An 18139-nucleotide genomic window follows, 5' to 3' on the forward strand; every position below is an offset into this window, starting at 1 on the left:
AGAATGTGTAATACTTACCAGCAATGAAGGCAGTTTTGCAGTAGGAGGAAAAAACATCTTCCCTATCTCCTTTTAAAGCTTTACTGGTGGACAGTAAGTGATTTAAGATTCCCCGGGACCAGGAGGCATGATATTGTAGTTTGATGGTTAGGATACTTACCTGAGTCTTGGGTGTCTTTATATTTTATTGGCTAGCTGTAATGCCACCATCTCTTAAAAGAAAACTGTAACCAACATCTCTGCACAGCTTGGTCCTCTAGGAACGAGTATGGTAGATGCCGCAAGAATGCACTTACTAGACAAAGCTGAAGGGGAAGGATAAGTCTATCTATATGATTAGGCACCAGCATCAGACGAGCAGGAACAGAAGCCACTTTGGAACAGGCAGAGAACTGCCGGTATTAAAACATTTTTTTAAAAATCAAATAGGGAGGGGAAAGAAAAAAAGTTAATTAGGTCACTCCAGTGAGAAAACCCAATTCTCCTCTCAGTAAAACCAATTAAGTTTCCATTATTGTTGGCAACAGACACAGGTCTAAAGTTTGTTGACAAGATGTAAGCATGGAAAATACTGACACACGAGTGCTTTATATTTCAAGTAGAACTGCAAAGAATAAAACTCTCAGAGGTATACCTGAAACTACTCAGGTATATCGTCAGCAAGGAAAGAGTAGAAAGCACCTTCTACTCAATTAGTCATACTGAAACCAGGATCAGAGTAAAGAGGTCTTCAACTCCACACAAAGCAATGGATTAGAAGCAGCTATTTATGTCTTCATAATAGCCTGAGACGGAAGCTACTATTTATGTGGTGGTGGGGGGAAAACATAAGCCTTCTGAAATACATTCTCTTTCAAAAAAACCCCACAAAAAGATGACAGCAGAAAAAAAATGTGTGCATGTAAAAAAGGTGCAGTATATATTTATTTAAAATAAGTACTCATAGAGAAAGACATTGATAACACATGGAGAATTCAGTCAGATTCTTGCTCCAAGTTATCTTTCCCTCACAAAAAGTAATACAAGCTGAAGATTAGACTTGCTATTTAGCAATGTAAACATTGCAAAACTAGTATGTATTTCCATTAGGAGGTACTTTGTTACATCTTATTCTTGGCTCCCCTCATGTTACATGACACCCATAGTTAGAATATGGCTATGAAGTTGGAGACTGCAATATTCACAGAAATTGGACCATGCTCAAATACACTATTTTTTTAATAAAACCACACCAAGTCTATCCACATATAATAGGTAAACCATCTTTACATTAGCTGATTAAGATTTCAACTGTAAAAGCTTACACTTTTTATTTCATTTTGAACTATAAAATGCAGTCCATTTGTCCTGGTTTGAGGTAAAACGGAACCAACTTTGTGCAGTAACTTCGCTTCTTAGCTGGGCCTCTCTAACTACTGAAATTAACAGCGTATTGTGCAGACAGTGTTCAGTCTCTCAGAGCATTAAGACCTATGTTTATAGCTGATGCCCAGGCATGGTATGCAGAGAGGCTCTTGCTTATACTTATTGCTATAACACCCAAGGCCAATCAACTTTGTTATTTGCCCCACGTTGGAGGGTCGGAAGCGGAAAAGTATAGTGGGGTCCCACCTGCAAGGAAGAACGGACAGGACAGGTGACCCCAAACTGACCAACAGGGTATTCCATCCCATCTGCCTCATGCTCAGTATAAAGGCTGAGGGATCAGCTCTCTTCCTTCAACGGCCGACATCTGAGGACTCTGTTCGTCTGCCTGTGATCCTGATCCTGAATGCAGATCCGGAATCCAGTTCCCCTCCGTCACTGAGTCCAGCCTGGGACTGCCCCAGTGCCAGCCGGTGTCGTGATTGTCATCTCAGGAGCTTGATACAGTTTTGTATATATTTCATTATTTCTTTTTTATTTTATTATTAATATTTCATTAAAGTAGTTTATTTCCTTCTAAACTCGTAAGTCTCTTTTTCCTCCTCTGCCCCTCTCTTTGAAGAGGGGTAGAGGAGAGCATCTGTCGGGCCCATCTGGGGTCCCCCCAGGTCCCCAGTAGCTGATTTGGCCTAAACCACGACACCATTACATGAGGTAACAGATCACAAAGATGAAGCCATCTGCTTAATTTTCTCCGGAGTTATAGTTCAAAAAGGTAGAGGTCAAGACAGCTTTACACTGAGATCCACAAGCTTCATTGTTTAAATTACTACTAAAAACCTTGTAAACGGTTCAAAAGGTGTTGTGGGTTGACCCCAGCCAGCAGCCAAGCACCCACGCAGCTGCTCACTCACACTTTCTCTCTCCCCAGCGAGATGAGGAAGAGAAGAGGAGCAGCAAAAGCAAGAAAACTCACAGGTTGAGATAAAGACGGTTTAATAAGTGAAGGAAAGAGGTGAAAAACCAAACCACCAAGTGATGCAGAGGCAATCACTCACTACCTCCCACAGGCAGACCGATACCCAGCCAATCTACAAACAATGGCCATCTCAGAAGCCACCCCCAAGCCCCACTTCTTCCTCTACCTTGTTTTTATTGTGGAGGATGATGATACGCAATATGGAAGAGCCCCTTTGGCCGGTTCAGGTTGGCTGTCCTGGCCCAATCTCTGGCCTAGCCACAGCCTACTCACTGGGGAGGCAGAGCAGGAAAAAAGGGAAAGCCTTGTCCCTGTGCAAGGACTGTTCAGCAGCAGGCAAAACACCTGTGCGTTATCAACACTGTTTTAGTCACAAATCCGAAACACAGCACCATATGGGATGCTGTGAAGAAAGAATTCAGCTGTTAATCTGCATGAGTTATATCACATCAAAGCTCACTATGTAGAAGCCTGAAATCCAAAGCAAGTCATCTACTGTAAAATGCTTTCAGCATATGAAACCATGTGCCAAATTTATCAAACGCAGTCCACTACAGTCAATACTATTCTTAACGTTTGCAGTAGTAGCTTTGACCAGTGTATTTATAAAACAAGTAAGCCTAAGGCCTTCCCCAAACATACAACTTCGTATGCGAGCTTGTGGGACTTGTGTCCATGTTATTAAAACCAATTCCTCCTACAGTTCAGATATTGGTATTTACTGTTTACTCCCAGCAGGTTGTAAGCAGTATTGTACAGTAGATATGCATAAATAGAATCATAAATAAAAAAGCTAACAAGGTGCTCAGAAAGGCAGCTCAATGACTTTGCCACTGTGCGTGAGAACTCATCATTAGTTTATGATGCCTGTTTACACTAGTTCCAGGGGAAAAAATGAAAATTAAATATACAACATCAAAAGCCGCAGTTTCCATGCATCTCTTCTCCAGCCCGTAGGTAAACACCCTGGGAGAGGAAAGTGGAAGTGATGGTATATGGAAGTCAGCAGTGTATCTTCACAGGACCTGCGCACTCCTCGGTGTTTGTAGGAATGACTGTTCATTAGACCCAAAATATTTCTAACAAGGCCACCCCCAAAGATAGTAGTTTTTATTTATCTACCATGAAACTCACTTCTGTTAAGGGTAAAGGTGTTGAGCACCACAGATATTTAACCCACTGAAAGAATTCAGGAGTTGAGAGCGTAAACAGCGTATAGCTTTCTGGCACTTTCAGATATTTAAAGGCAAATTAGTCCCTCACTACCTCTTTGGGAAACTATTCCACACCTCCAGAAAGTAATACAGGACAGCCAGCAAGAAGGTCTCCATCAATAAAAACAAAAAGGCCGCTGCAGACTAAGACTGCCCCCAAAAATAAACCTGTAGCGCTGAGAAGTATTTAGGGATTCAGTTTTACATGTGAAGGCCACTGCTGCAGAGCGGTAAGGCTGTGCAGGTCAGTACTCACAGCTCTGCATCGCTGGAGCCAGACCTGCTCTGGGGGCCCCTTCCCAGGAGCCAGAGTTGCTCTAGGGGCTCCATCCCAAGGCAAAGCACCCTCCCAATAACTCAGGTGTTTCTCTCCACGCAGCAAGAGCTTTCTTGGAAAGACTGGGCTTGCTTATAAGAAGATTTGAACATGCACTAAGCAAGGTTATCTGCCCAGGATTTTAAAAGTAGCATTGCTCGCTGAAGAGATCTGTCATGAATTCAAGAGGCTAAGGCACAACGAGTGAGAGTGATCAAGGCCATGATCATCCATGTCCTACTTAACACAAACCAAGGCGACTCCACTTCCAAGCGAGCTGAAGCCACTTTAAGGCGTATGGTGGGGGGGGGCACAGTGAACATTTATAATGGCAGCTGTCAAATCTAAACAAGACTAGAGATTTGTTTCTCTTTCTAATACATGCAGGTGACCCAAATTTGGGTTCTGGCACACCAGTGAACTAAAAAAAAAAATAATAATAAAAAATTCCAACATAGCTTTGTTTGAGGTATTAGAACTTTTCCAGCTTACGCACAGCTCTATTGCTTGACGCAGGCCTCAATGCAGATGTGCCAGAACCACCAGAATTGCTCAGGTTCTGCCCCGGGTAGATGTTTCCTGGGCAGCCTTCAATCCCTTGGGAATGAGCAGCAGCAAAAGCAGCAGCCCTAGCTCCCCTTTCCTCTCTCCCACCTTCCCTGCAGCAGGGCAAGCTAGCAGCAAACAGGGATATTCTCTATTCCATGGTGCTACACGGCAAGCAAGCACACTTCTAAATATAGCTCAATAGAAGTTTCTAGACTGCAAAATAAATACAGTTCTTACTCTAAGGTATGCAGAAAAATGTAGGTTATACCTAATATTTCGTGGTAAATGTAGTGTTATTTAACTTTTTTCTCGTCCTCAGTGTAGCAGATACTAGAGGCCCATTTGAATGGAATTAAGACTACCACAGAAAGTAATAAATAAGTTTACTTTCTGGGTTTTTTACTCCCTGTCATAACAAAATAGTGATCGTCTTGCCTGTTCTTCACAAGAGGACCTTTTGACACGCCAGGCGTTCCTTTGTTACACACCGTTGCCGATTTTCCCTTAGGGAGAGGCTTCTTGGCTGCTGGGGCCAAGCTCTCATTTGCTTGTGAGTTTTTGGTTGAAGGCTGACCTTTAGTAGAAAGCTGCGTTGGCTTTTTGGTTGCTGCTGCTTTGGCCAAAGTTTGAGGAAGCCGTACAACAGATAAGGGAGTGCGTTCAGGAGGTTTGGATGGTCCAACCTGAGGGGGTTTACTGACATTTGGCTGCTTATTGACAGCTGGTGATAGGTTTTTGCTTGTAGATACCAGTGTAGGTGGTGACTTTGATGCTTTGCTAACTACAAGGGAAGGTGCAGAAGCTGAGTGTTTCAGGACTGAAGCAGTGTTCAGGTTCCTCGCCAGGTCAGAAGCTGTTTGTGGAGCTTTCTGAGGATGCTGAGACCCAGTTCCTGAGGTCTGAATAGTGTTTTCAGAAGGAGGTTTTGCAAGGAGCTGCTGAGAATGTGCAAACTTGGCAACAGCAGGTAGATTTGTAACAGGCGGCCGGGCAGCCCTCGGAGCAACTGAATTTGCTTTGGTTTTAGTGACAGATACGGGTTTGCATTTAGCGGCGACACGCTTCTGCTTTGAAGCCATCGTTTCAGCTGTCCCAGGCAAGTGAGACGGCTGTTTTTTAGAGGAGGAGAGGGCAGGATGCGGTGCTGGTGCCGGCGAACTCTGACCGAGGGCAAATTTCACCTTGGGAGCATCAGGGGACCGAATACGTTTGCGCAACGTTTCGGAGTGAACAAGAGCCGTTCTCGTTCCTCTAGATGAGGAGCTTTTGCTTAGAGGCTGCGAAGGAGCAGAAGCTGGCGAGTTGCGTGCAGGAGACTCCAGTTTCTTTGAGGTGCCAGCTAACGGTTTGAAAGGAGTCTGCACGCTTGTCCCTGAAGACCCTTGTAATTTGGACCTGACTGTCAATGACTTGGCTGTGGAAGATGGGGGCACCGGCACTTTTGGTGATGCCAGGGCAGGGGACTGAGGACGTTTAGACAAAGCCTTCTTGGCACTGGACCCGAGAGCTGAAACAGGAGTAGGGGGTTTCGATGGCTGCTTTTGAAACATATTGACAGCTGACATGGGATTCATGACAGGAGGCTCCTGAGTTCTAGCTGACGAGCTGGGGACACTGTCACTGGTGACCCCTTTCTGAAACGCCAGGATTTTTTGTTCCAGAGTTGCAAACTGAAGCACTCGACACGGATCATATTTAAGCAGAAAACCTTGAAGAGTGTCCCAACCTCCACCAACACGTACCATCACATGCTTGCCATGGAGCATCTGAGGATGGAGGAAGAGGGGGTGGGAGCAGAAGAACAAGAGAAACTTCTATCTTGTTTTATGCAGCACTGTGTCTTCATCTTACATTAAAATCTATTGAAATTGACTAAAAAAAGGACCTCCTTTCTTCCGGAGAAACATTTTTAAAAAAGAGAAGTTATGTAATAAATAAGGCTGCTACTTCCCAATTGTTTTATTAGATAGTTTCTCCTGCAGAGACAGTCATTATGCGCCAGGAAATAATGAAAGCATATACACAGAAGACATTTTAACATTTCTGTCAGCATCCTTATTTAGTATAGAGTTTTGGATAGAGCTTTTGTTCAATTTGTGGATGTCCTCATAATATTTTAATCCCAGAAACTCTTATGCCTGCTGAAGAAAGACAGTGCTCAACTATCCTACAAATTATAAACCCCAAGCATCCAGATTTTGAACATGCACTGTTCTCGGGATATTCTGATATTCTATGGCATTACCCTTATTTATATTGCAAGTTGCTACTGAAATTTTAAAACCACCACAGAAGAACATTACCTTGCTTAGTTTAGGGTGGTTGTAAAATCAATAGTAGTAAAATCTAATTAGCTACACCTACTTTGAATAGGAGATTGGATGATGTGGTGTCCTAGCCTAAATCATTCTGTAATTCTAAAACAATACCATAAAAATGCGGTATTCCACTTAAAAGTGTTTCTCTCCCCATTATGAAGATAAGTTGGAATTCTGAGAAACTACTTACTCGTATGAATAGTATTTTATCTCCCAGCCTATAACGTCCCTCCGATAAGTATTCAATTGAAAATCGATGGGAACAACTGCAGGGAGGATCTTCTGCTATATGTTTAACCTAGTTATCAAAATTGAAAGCATTTGTTAGTATTTTGACAGAAGCATGTATTTAACAGTTTATTGAGAGATTTAATACAAGAAAAGATACTGATATCTTCATCTCATAATCTAAGAAAACACTAGAATTCTATTCCCACACCAGAAAAATCTCAGCTACACAGCTTCAAAACGTAGAATAAAACATTAAAAGAACAAACTGTATGTACAGACAAATATGTCAAGTGATTCTAATGCAATTTTCACAATTTCTTCAATTTTATGTTATTTCTACTTTCCTTTTTAAGATCTTTCTGTAACACTGTGCATAGTAGTGTCAAATTCCAGCCACAAACTTGGAAGACACTGTTATAGCCTTTAGAAATTGAAACAAGTGCCTGGGTCTCTCCTATGACTGAATCCATTGCTACATCTGACCCAGGGCTATTTCAGCATTGTCTTTAACTTTTTGTAAGGATTTTATAAGTCAATCTTTTATGTGACACCCAAGAAGGAAATTAGTCCCCATATAAGTCCAGGGTTAGAGAAGATGTGCCTCTTATAGCCACTTAATAGAAGGTCAAGATTATTGCCAAGCAGAAAAAAAATTGGAAGACTTTTCAGAGAGTGTGAGGATCTGGTGGCTGACATTCCCAAAGAAGCAGAAGTTTTACATTACAACACAGACAACCTTTAAAATAAATGAATTTTAAAGTCTCAACATGCATTTTGAAGCAAAATAGGGAGGTTATTCATCATTCCTTTTGGACCAATTCACAAGATGTACAAATAATTTCCTTTTCTGCATACATATTCATTTCCAATTGGTACAGCTACAGAGGTTTTATTTAAAGACTTTTTCAAAACAGTTTCATCAAAGTATACTATCAAAGCCTACTTTAATATTTGATGAAGTTTAATGAAAACATCAAATTGAAGAGAAGCATACATTACAGTCATAGAATATTGACATGCCAGAAAAATTGAATGAGAGTATTATACTCAAAGAATATAGACTTCTACTCAAATACTTTCTTATACTTAAAGCAGCAATGAAAGGCAAGGGGTGGGGGGTGGGTGGAAATCAAGGCAAGTTATATGCACTGACGCATTAACTCTAAAATATATATATGACAGCATTTTGCTTACTTTTTCAAAAAAGGTAGTTGTTCAAAAGAGGTGCATACCCTTCTGTTTTCAGTTTAACGAGGCTCACAAATATTAGATGAAAACCAGCCTATGTTTACTGAGCCACATCATACAAGTAATAAAATTAGAGTTCAATTTAAAGCCCATATGACAATAAATAAGTAGTACTTACTGCCTCATGTAGCTCCCCATGGTGACAACATGACTTTGCTGTGCTGATAGGGGATGGTGGTCCAGCAGTCATTAGCAGTGTTTCTTCTAGCTCAATTTCCTTCTCTAGTTTTACTAGTACAGGAGGTTCAACTCCATACCTCAACACAAATACAAAAGTAGAGAATTTAATTGCTAAAGAAAACAAAAAGAAACTGGTGATAACAAACACGCAAAATTCTGAGTAGTGCTATATCAGTCAGAGGAATAACTGCCTTGATAACACAATGAGAAGGAGCAAGTCTTGAGTTTCTAGTTGAAATCCTCCCAAAGGTGGTCTTGGAGCTACCAGAGAAGGCAGTAAAAATACTGTCAAAACGACGCAACTTAGGTCACATCCAATTTAGATCAACTATCTTAAAGCTTCCAGCTCTGCACTAGAAATAAATTAAAATCTAGATTTAGAGAATGATAAAGAGATACCTGCCAAAAAGCTTAGAAAATGAAGACCTTAAAACTGTATTTAATGTTCAGTGAGTTCTTCGAAGACGTACACATATCTGTAAGATGAATGTGGTATTTAAACATACAACCATAAAAAACAGTGTGGATCAGCACTTCTTCATGAAAAGTCTGATAAATATTTGAAAAAAAAATACTTATATTGTATGGTGGTCCTAGAAAAGCTACTCATTACTTTCCACACGGAATTAAGTGCAATGCAGTAGATGTTAATGACAGCAGATTTTCTTAACTTTGTCTTTGCTTTGTCTTAGCTTTTGCTTAATAGAATATGTTCTTCACTTTTTTGTCAAGAGTACGTATGGATCACATACCTGGATACAATGCGTCCAATTTCCAACAAACAAAGATACACTTGTCTTGGATCCTTGTGCAAAACTAAAAGGGAAGAGAATAAGAGGGTGTTACAGCTCATATTTACTGTGGGGAGGCCTGTGCAATTAGGTACAGAGAAGGGAAGATAAGGAATTGGTTGCTATAACTTTGCCATCATTCTACCCAGAGGCAAGCTACATTATCACAGACAAAACACTATATGTTTTCCAACTCTAATTTTCTATTCCATAAGGTGTTTAAACCCATCCTGGCACTCTTGAAATCAAGCTCTTCTCCGCTTCCTGAGAGAAATACGCTTTATTTGATTTTATGCTGTTCTTTCTTGATGTGATCTGGAAAGATCCGAGAGCTTTCCCCTTCATATCCCCAAATATAATATAGCAGTCTTAAAGATGGAAAGCATTCAACAACTGCAAATAGGAAGACAAACTCCACCTGTTCATGCTTGTGCATACAGACAGATACACACACACTCTATAGGTGAACAAACGTCGGCGAATGCACTGCAAGGGATGTAGCTGCCAAGTGGATGGCTACGCAGCCAGTCAGCCTAACTGGGTTAAACACTTGGCTGTGAAAGAATAATCTGGGTAATTGTTACCCTTTAAGTAAGCAACAGATCCTTTTTCCATATAGCAGATTCACCCAGTTGCACTAGAAGATACCACTTCACCACTGTCAGCCCCCCTACGCCACAATACACCCTCATTTCAACCTCCTCTATCAGCCCCCACCTCCTGCCCCGTTCACCCAAAGGTTTTCTTCAGAATTTGGTATCTTTGCGAGCATCCATCTGAGAAAGAGGGTCAAACCCCCTGACCATAAGAAGGAGGTGAGAGTGACGTTGGTTTAAGAGGCAAACTCTCAGATGCAAACATCAGATATGGGCTGCGATCACAGAAGAGATGCAACACTATTTGAGATATGTTAGTAGCATAGAGTTTTGCGCTAGACTTTTCTTCTTGAGGACTGAGCCCACATTAGCCCAGCCAGTGCCCAATGCACTTTGCACCCCTCAGTTCAGAGCAGCTCTAACAGCTGCATACACTCGACTGCGTAGACACCCTAAATCACAATTGGGAGAGCTGAAGAATGAGATGGAAGAGTGGACTGATTCCCAAATGGTGTGTAGGTGACTGTGGCAGTTCTTCTAGCCTTTCTTGACGGCTTTGAAACGATAACATTCAATTATTTTTACTGCTGCACTGTGGAATAGAAAAGGCAGAAGGAACTCAATGTTTGTTTTGGTTTCTTGCAACTTCCATCTTCAGGTGTGCAAGAAAAAAAAAAAAGAAACAAGGGCCATGAACAGAGAAGGAAAATAGTTTAGAAGTTTCACACACAAGGAGCTACTTCCTTCCCCTGCCCCCATTTAAGCCTCAAAATTGAGATGTTCTCAACACGTTTTAAGAACAGAGTTGTATGAATGCTATAGAAAACAAACCATGCCTGTGCTTTCTTAGCCAATTAGGTATACTGCCTAATAACCCAGAAACCAAAGGCTGGGTGAAAGGTGATCCAACTCCCCTCCACCTGCACACATAGCACCATTCTCCTGCCCCCCCCAATCAAGCATAAGACATGTGAAAAGCCATAGATAGGATTTTCATATGGTGCTACACTTATATAAAACAAGTATGATTTTCTTCATACTGCGCAGTAACAATATTCAGTAGAAACTGGAAATTCACTCTGAAGAGAAGCCTAATAAGACAGCTCTATATTTACAGATGAAATCTAGCATCTTTCTGATGTTCAATTTGATATTTAAAATTACTTTGCTTTAAATAAGACAAGCTTTTCCTAAAGTATAAGCCTAGTACAAAGTCAGATGTTCTTTTTTTATCATCTACTCCAGTTTGTAAGTATATTTTTTAAGAGATCTGATTATGAAGGGTAAATCTAGAAAAGAAAGTTGGCACAGCCATAATCTAAAAGGTACTAGAGGTCACTTCATCTTCCTTTTTTTTTTTTTCCCCATAAGCATTTTTGTCAGCTGTAATGGAAGAGGCATAATTTGGCTGAGTCCAGAAGAGAAAAATCCCTAGCAGAGATCAAGACATTTAGCTTGATGTCAAAGGGCATCCCATGCTGGCTACTTTCCCTTTCTGCTGCCTCAGGAGCCACTTAATTTATTTCCTTCACAGCCTTCCACACTATTCAGGAGATGCTGCTATATGTACCTGATTGGAAAAAGGACAATTGCCAAATTGTCTTTGCCCTATTTCATTCCTAAAGAATAGCTCGAAAGTTTGATGGAGAACATCAGCGGAAAGACTGTTTCATCAAGGAGACTGCAAGTCTGCTCATTTCAACTGCCAAAAAGACACTCAGAAGATACTTATGCCACAAAGCAAGCTTGTGTCAAGAGTTACAACCAGACTTCAAAACACTTCTTGGCTATGAGTGAAAGCCACAGCATTAGGAAATCCTGTCTGCTTATCTCAGGGAGGTTAAACAGGTTCTAGTTACCCATCCACTTACAGGAACCAAGATGTTTAAGCAATGCGATTCATACAAGTTGAAATAAAAAAAAAAAAAACCAACAAACAAACTAATTTTCTTATAGCTCAGTTCTCCTACTCATCTGTATTTCATGGCACGGAAGAAGAGATACACTCCCTAGTTAAATCAGAATGAGACAGATGCAAATGAGGATATTTTTCTCAACTATTTTAAAAGATGACTTATCCAGTAGAGAAGGCATGGGCAGTCCAACTAGCAGGGAGGAGAGCTTCAAAGAAAAGCAGTTAATGAAAACAGAGCCTTTCATTTAAATAGCATTAAATGGCACAAAGACTTCAAGAAAATCTAGTAAATATTGTGATAAATTCATTTCATTACTGAAAACAAAGGTACTCTGCAATTCTTTGCTATTCTGCATAACAGGCAGATAATTTTGCCTTTTTTTTTAAAAAAAAAAGCACAACAACAAAAAAAAACAGTATTTGGCTTGCCAAAGAAAGGTTTGTATTAATGAACTTTTACTGATATGATAGTGAGTAGAAGAGCATTTCATTATTTACCATGCAATGAAAGCACAACTCCTCTTAATTAACAGTCTAAAAAATTTTATTCCATCTCAAAGTATCAGTCTAGAAGCTGTTTGTTATAAGGGACAGACTGTGCACTGGGGCTGGCATACACACAGTTGGCAATATTTATTTTTACAACTATCTTATTAAATGGGAAAATAAAAATGGTTTAGAGTCATGTTAAGTAGGTCCTGAAGTAAGTGTTAATTACCAACAGACTGTTGCCACTTCAGGCACAACGCCCTGATGTACTTACCAAATTTAGCAGTCATGAATGCATTATTCTGAGAGCTTTCTGCCATAAGAATGAGCTCTAATACCAAATAAAGGATCTTATTGTGAGTTGACTCCATGGCCTTGTGGTCTTCCCGCACAGGGAAAGCGAAACCACACTTTTCTCCTCTGTTTCTTAGTGGGCCTTTTTACTGAAGGAAAACATGGGAGTTTGCTGCACAGCTATCACAGCTGTCCCTTCCTCCCACACATAAACTTTTAGAAATTTGAAAAAGCATCGTGCAAGTTAGAGCAGTCACTGAACTGATTTTTCCAGGCTTTTATGTGAGCACTGCTTTAAAATAAATAAAGGCATGAATAGCTTGCACAAGACAGGTACAGTTGTGATAAAGGCTTTACAAGACCACACACAAGAGATCCCCCTGACCAGGTAGTTATCCACATACAGATCAAAGCAAGTCTTACAAAAAGATAGATTTACCTAAACCTTCGGATTCAAAGAGATAAGTCTCATCAACTCCAATGGCCCTACACCAGTTAAGAAAGTTGGCTGTATTATCTCTGGCAAAAAAAGATCCTGATGGAGCATCCTTCTTACATGGAACTTTTCTCATAGGAAAATTCTGGTAAGGGAAGAAAACAAAAAGTACATTGTGCACATCAACATTGCCAACAGATTTCAAAGCATATTTGCAAAGGAAAATAGACCCTAAACTCAGAGTACAGAAACAGTGGTTAGTAATTATTTTGTATTCAATGCACCATGTATTCTATTAAAAAAGCTACGCTAATGTAGAAGGCATCCCACCTTACCGTGGTGAACAATCACTGCGTGAACCATCCTTAGCTCTGCAGCCTCTCTCAGAACTGCCCAGACAGTCGCTTCCTCATTTCCCCACATGCTGGGGTAAAAGTCTTACCGGTGGTTTCCCAGTCTAGATAATTATTCCTGCTTCCCAAGTTCTGTTCACAGCAGCAGAATGAGCAGAGGGAACCCCAAACCAATTAAATCATACTTAGCTGCTAGATTTCAACATTTTATAACCCATTCTAGAAAGCAGAGGGAATCAGAAGGGAGCAAAAGGCAGTCTTTAAAACAATTCAGTACTTTTTGTTTTTAAATTGGTATCTTCAAAACTAAAAAAGCAGTTCAAAGATACACAAGTTGTGCATCTTGTCCTCCTGAAAAAAACCTGAGGACATGCAGCATTTATATGGCTCTTGTATAAATACCATTTGGCATCCTAAGGCTGCTGTCTTGTCCCCCCAATTAATAATTCTTCTAATATTAGTAATTATATTGCTTAGCAATAAATACAGGTTTAGGTTGGAAAGGACCTTGAAGATCATCGAGTTCCAACCTCCCTGTCATGGGCAGGGACACCTCCCACTAGACCAGGTTACCCAGGGCCACGTCCAGCCTGGCCTTGAACACCTCCAGGGATGGGGCCTCAACAACCTCTCTGGGCAACCTGTCCCAGTGCCTCACCACCCTCAAAGTGACAAACTTCTTCCTAATGTTTAATCTAAACCTGCCCTCCTCTAGTTTATATCCATTCCCCCTCGTCCTCTCACTACATGACCTCATAAAAAGTCCTTCCCCAGCTCTCCTGTAGGCCCCCTTTAGGTACTGGAAGGCTGCAGTAAGATCTCACCGGAGCCTTCTCTTCTCCAGGCTGAACAGCCCCAACTATCTCAGCCTCTCCTCATAGGAGAGGTGCTCCAGCCCTCGGATCATCCTTGTGGCTGGTCTCTGGGCACGCTCCCGCCGGTCCACGTCTTTTAAATATCCATTATTTAAAACTATTGTTTTACTAGATAAAGTGATAAAAGGTAAACACAAGAAAAAATTCACCGGATATGGTGAAACACTTCCTCCTGCCCCCAAGTGAAATACTACCAATCACAGCACATCAGCTGGTGATCTACTGTTCGACAAATCTGAGCATTGCTGTAGCTATACGGGGTACCTGGACATTGAACATATTCTATGCACACAAGCGTTATATGGTTTTATAGTCCAAAGAGACAGATCAGTATTTTTCATTGTACAAACACAGACTGGAAGTTGCTTGAGATTCACGTTTCAACTCAGGCTTGCTTCCTAACAAAAACACTGGAGCCCATCTCCAGGTACATCTCAATACTGGTATTGTCATGGCTAATCCACATACTAGAGTTTAGCCACCAGTTTCTGGAATAAAACGTTCTATCAAGTGCCAATGCTTATCTCGTAACCCACCCACACTGATGTTATCGGGGAACAAACTCCAGACTTAGACTAGATCTTCCTCTGACAAGAAGTCTACTGAAATCAAACTAAAAAACTAGTAAGGACCTTAGGATTTGATTAACAAAGTGAATAAGTCATTTGTTGCATAAGGACAGTTTATCCATGTATAGCACCACACTATTGTTAATCAGTCTCTGGTTACACAGCACACAGAACGCCACTTTGGGAAGCCTCACTCACTTGCTTTCCTTTTACTACTGCTTACAATTAAATAGTTTATATATGTATTAAAAAAATCCCAATATGACTCACCCTTAAATTATTTGAGCTACAACTTTTTTTAATTGTGTTTTGAAGAACACCAACCAACTGGCAGAGTAGAACCCCATTATCAAGTTCTTCAAGCAGTTGTTCTGCTTTGACTTCTATTCCTAAAAAGAAAAAAAAAAAAAAAAAAAAAAGAACATCAACATTAGAGTTACTCCGCAGAAGGTAAAGAAGTTTCATATGAACTTAGAGGCAACTCAAACAGCATTCCGGTGTTAAAGACTGAAAATTAGTAGAAATATATAAGTAAACTAAAATCAAATATCCACTTAATTAGATTTTAATAAGACTAACAAGATTCAGAAATATAAATTAGAACAATTAATCACCATACTTCTAAGAGGTGGCAGCTAATAAAATATGAAACCAAAGCACACATTTTAAGGTAATCCTCCTGGCAATTCAGGCTCAGATACATCAGATCTTAATAGTATTACACACATTAAGCGTCAGCATTGAATGGAATATTGGAAAATGCTTTGGAATTTATTACATAGTGATTTATTTTTAACCTCACCCAGCAAGCCAGACAGCCAGATGGACAGATCTTCTTGCATAGGCACCAAAGTTGCTTCGTGCCGCACAGATATCCATTGGTCATACAGGCACACATCTGCCAAACCTGGCCCATGTCTGGGCGTCAGAGGACTTCGGGGACTTAAGGGAAGGTCATCTCCAAACCACACCTACAGAAGATTACAGTAAACTGAAGACAGTGAGCTCTAATATTTGTAGTCAGATGATGAAAACTTGCAGTTCTGAATTATGCTAAAGGTCTATTAGTCAAAGAGTGAACGTTCATTCCCCTTCAGACAGATAGACCAAACCAACCCAACAGTAATCATGAATGGTGCAGCTCTCATTAGCAACTCCTGCATCAAAAGTACTACCACATTCATTCTCTTGACTTCTTTGGATTTAAAATTACACACTTTCCTGAATATTAAATATAGAAAACATGCATTAAATTTGTATTTGTTTTTTTTTTTTTCCTCAGCACATTTTAAGTAATGAAAATCTGCAGTTTATTGTATAATTTCCTACAGGATACTGATTTCTCTTATCAAACATTTCAGAAGCATTTTGTGTTTAAATCATTAAAACGTTATTAGAAGAGAAAACATATTCCCATGCAAGAACATAACACACTTCTTAAACATGAATCCTTAGCACTTCTCTTAAGAATTGCATGCTTTCAAACTGAGAGGCATGTTTACATTCCAAGAAAAGGACTACACTGAAATTTCATGTACAAAATTCTCACAAAGAGTCCTTCTGGTATTCTTAACTACTTTGCTTCAGTTCGGTGTGTACATAAAATATATTTATTTATTTATACTTAAGTGATTAACGAGAATATAGGGGTTTTAAAAAGACCTCTTAATCATCAAGCACGTTTTTAAATAATCTCAGCCTTTCACTTCAAAAACCTTCTTAGGCAACAGCACTTAGGAAGAGGAAGGATCACCTATGTGATGTAACACTGGGTTATCTATCTTGTCACATTGCGCCATTTGTAAAGTGAAAAAATTACTATTTAAACAAAAAAAACAACTAGAGAGAACTCTGGGGATTCTAGCATTTCATCTGCTTCAGGGCAGACCTTTGAATAAAAAAAAAAAAAAAAAGTATTATACAGAATTCAAACATTACAAAAGGCATTTACCTGAACTGCATTCTGCATGGTCATCTGCATTTACATTAGTTTCTTCCTCTGGTCAAAGAGAAGAGAATTTTTAATACAGTCCCTCCTGCTTTCATGAAAATCCCAAGAAAAACCCATCAGTGCAAAATACAAGCGAGTCTAATTAGGAATGGAGGGGGGAAAGAGGGAAGTTTCTTGGTAGCTAAGCTGTTGATCCAGTATTCAGTCAACTTCAGCTCTCTGCCCTTAAATAAAGCAGCAGTTTTATTACAGCACAAAGTAGCAACTGACTTCATATGCATAAATAGTACTCAAAGGTTTGCATGATTTTAAGGAGCTGTAAGGCATTTACTTTGCAAAAGAGAAATATAAATACTTCAAACCATTCTTGGATTTAACAAAGTTGGCATTCACTCTTTCCTTCTCAGCTATCACAAGTGTATCTTGTATATGTGTGCATACACATATGAGCATCCTGAGCTTACATTAAATACTTTGAAGATCATGAAAATATTAAAGCAAGAAAAATAAGATGATTTCTTGCATAGATAGATGAGAGAAATCAATGTTTTTATTAAGTTCTATTGGGATTTTGACTTCGATTTCCAGGCAGCTAGCACATGCCCAAGTTTTCAGTAGAATGCTGCAACCTGTTGCAACAATATGGTTATCAGGACAATCCTCTGGCCAAACAATCCTTGAGCAAAGTTTTAAAGGCAACCTGGTCAACGCCTTCTCTCCTGAAGCCAAGGCAGTATTTTCCAGCAATGCTTTTCATTCATAGGAAAACCCAGCACAAAATCTACGCTGGGCTAGGGACCGGTAAGTCTCTCCACGTAGACTCCAGGTCGAGAGATGCACAGTATTACCAGGTCAGCTGCATACCCACGCACCAGAAGGAACTTCCTCAGCATGAGTCTCCACAGGGGTAGCAGAGGGCATTACAACCTAAAAATGTACCTATCTGTGTCTTGAAACCAGTTAAAAAACAGCTTTTTTCCTCCATTACTTAATAGCTGCAATAAAACTTCATCTTACTGATCAGGCTGGAAACCAGATTGCAGACATGGCCAGATAATTTTAACTCATCTGTTTTCCTTTAAAAGTGAATAACTCATCTCTCCTGTCCCAGATGTTTAAGCTTTATACATAGGCAGTATTCTTCTCTCCTCCATCTGTTGCACAACCTGGCCTTCCTACAGCAAAAGGCTAAATGGCCCATTACAGAAGATCCACCACTTATAAAAATTCTCCCCCTTCCTCTCACCCAGAAAGCAGAACTGTGCCATTCCCTTCCCATTTTTCCCTCCCACTGCTTTTAACCTCCCATGCTACATAGGACCACACATGTCAGGCATTTCAAACCACTTACCTCTACGACCAGCAAACGAGCAACCAGCGTGTTTTCAGGCTGAAGCCACTTCCTTCTATCAGGACCGCTAGCACTTCTCAAACTTTATCAGAGACACTTCAAGTGGTATCTTTTCCCCT

At 40.2% G+C, this 18139-nt stretch overlaps 1 protein-coding gene across 1 annotated transcript; it reads right to left on the minus strand.

Moving 5' to 3' along the window:
• Positions 1–4806: 4806 nt before the first annotated feature.
• GAS2L3 (growth arrest-specific 2 like 3) lies at positions 4807–16699 on the minus strand. The gene is made up of 8 exons (XM_009882574.1): positions 16670–16699; positions 15521–15689; positions 14989–15107; positions 12925–13066; positions 9153–9216; positions 8339–8477; positions 6932–7039; positions 4807–6189 (listed from the first exon to the last, which is right to left on the minus strand). Exons 1-8 carry the CDS (start codon positions 16697–16699, stop codon positions 4807–4809), a joined length of 2154 nt encoding a protein of 717 aa, XP_009880876.1.
• Between the last annotated feature and the right edge of the window lie 1440 nt (positions 16700–18139).

Source organism: Charadrius vociferus, unplaced genomic scaffold (assembly GCF_000708025.1).
Source record: "Charadrius vociferus isolate BGI_N301 unplaced genomic scaffold, ASM70802v2 scaffold72, whole genome shotgun sequence".
NCBI classification, from domain to species: domain Eukaryota; kingdom Metazoa; phylum Chordata; class Aves; order Charadriiformes; family Charadriidae; genus Charadrius; species Charadrius vociferus.

What these genes read in the sequence shown, in the direction of transcription:
- GAS2L3 (XM_009882574.1), bottom strand. Translation starts at nt 16,699, where the DNA reads ATGCAGATGACCATGCAGAATGCAGTTCAG. An exon ending in CTGGCTGTCTGGCTTGCTGG is followed by an intron (nt 15,108 to 15,520) that starts GTGAGGTTAAAA and finishes TTTTCTTTTTAG; the next exon opens with GAATAGAAGTCAAAGCAGAA. An exon ending in CTTTGAATCCGAAGGTTTAG is followed by an intron (nt 9,217 to 12,924) that starts GTAAATCTATCT and finishes CTTCCCTTTTAG; the next exon opens with TTTTGCACAAGGATCCAAGA.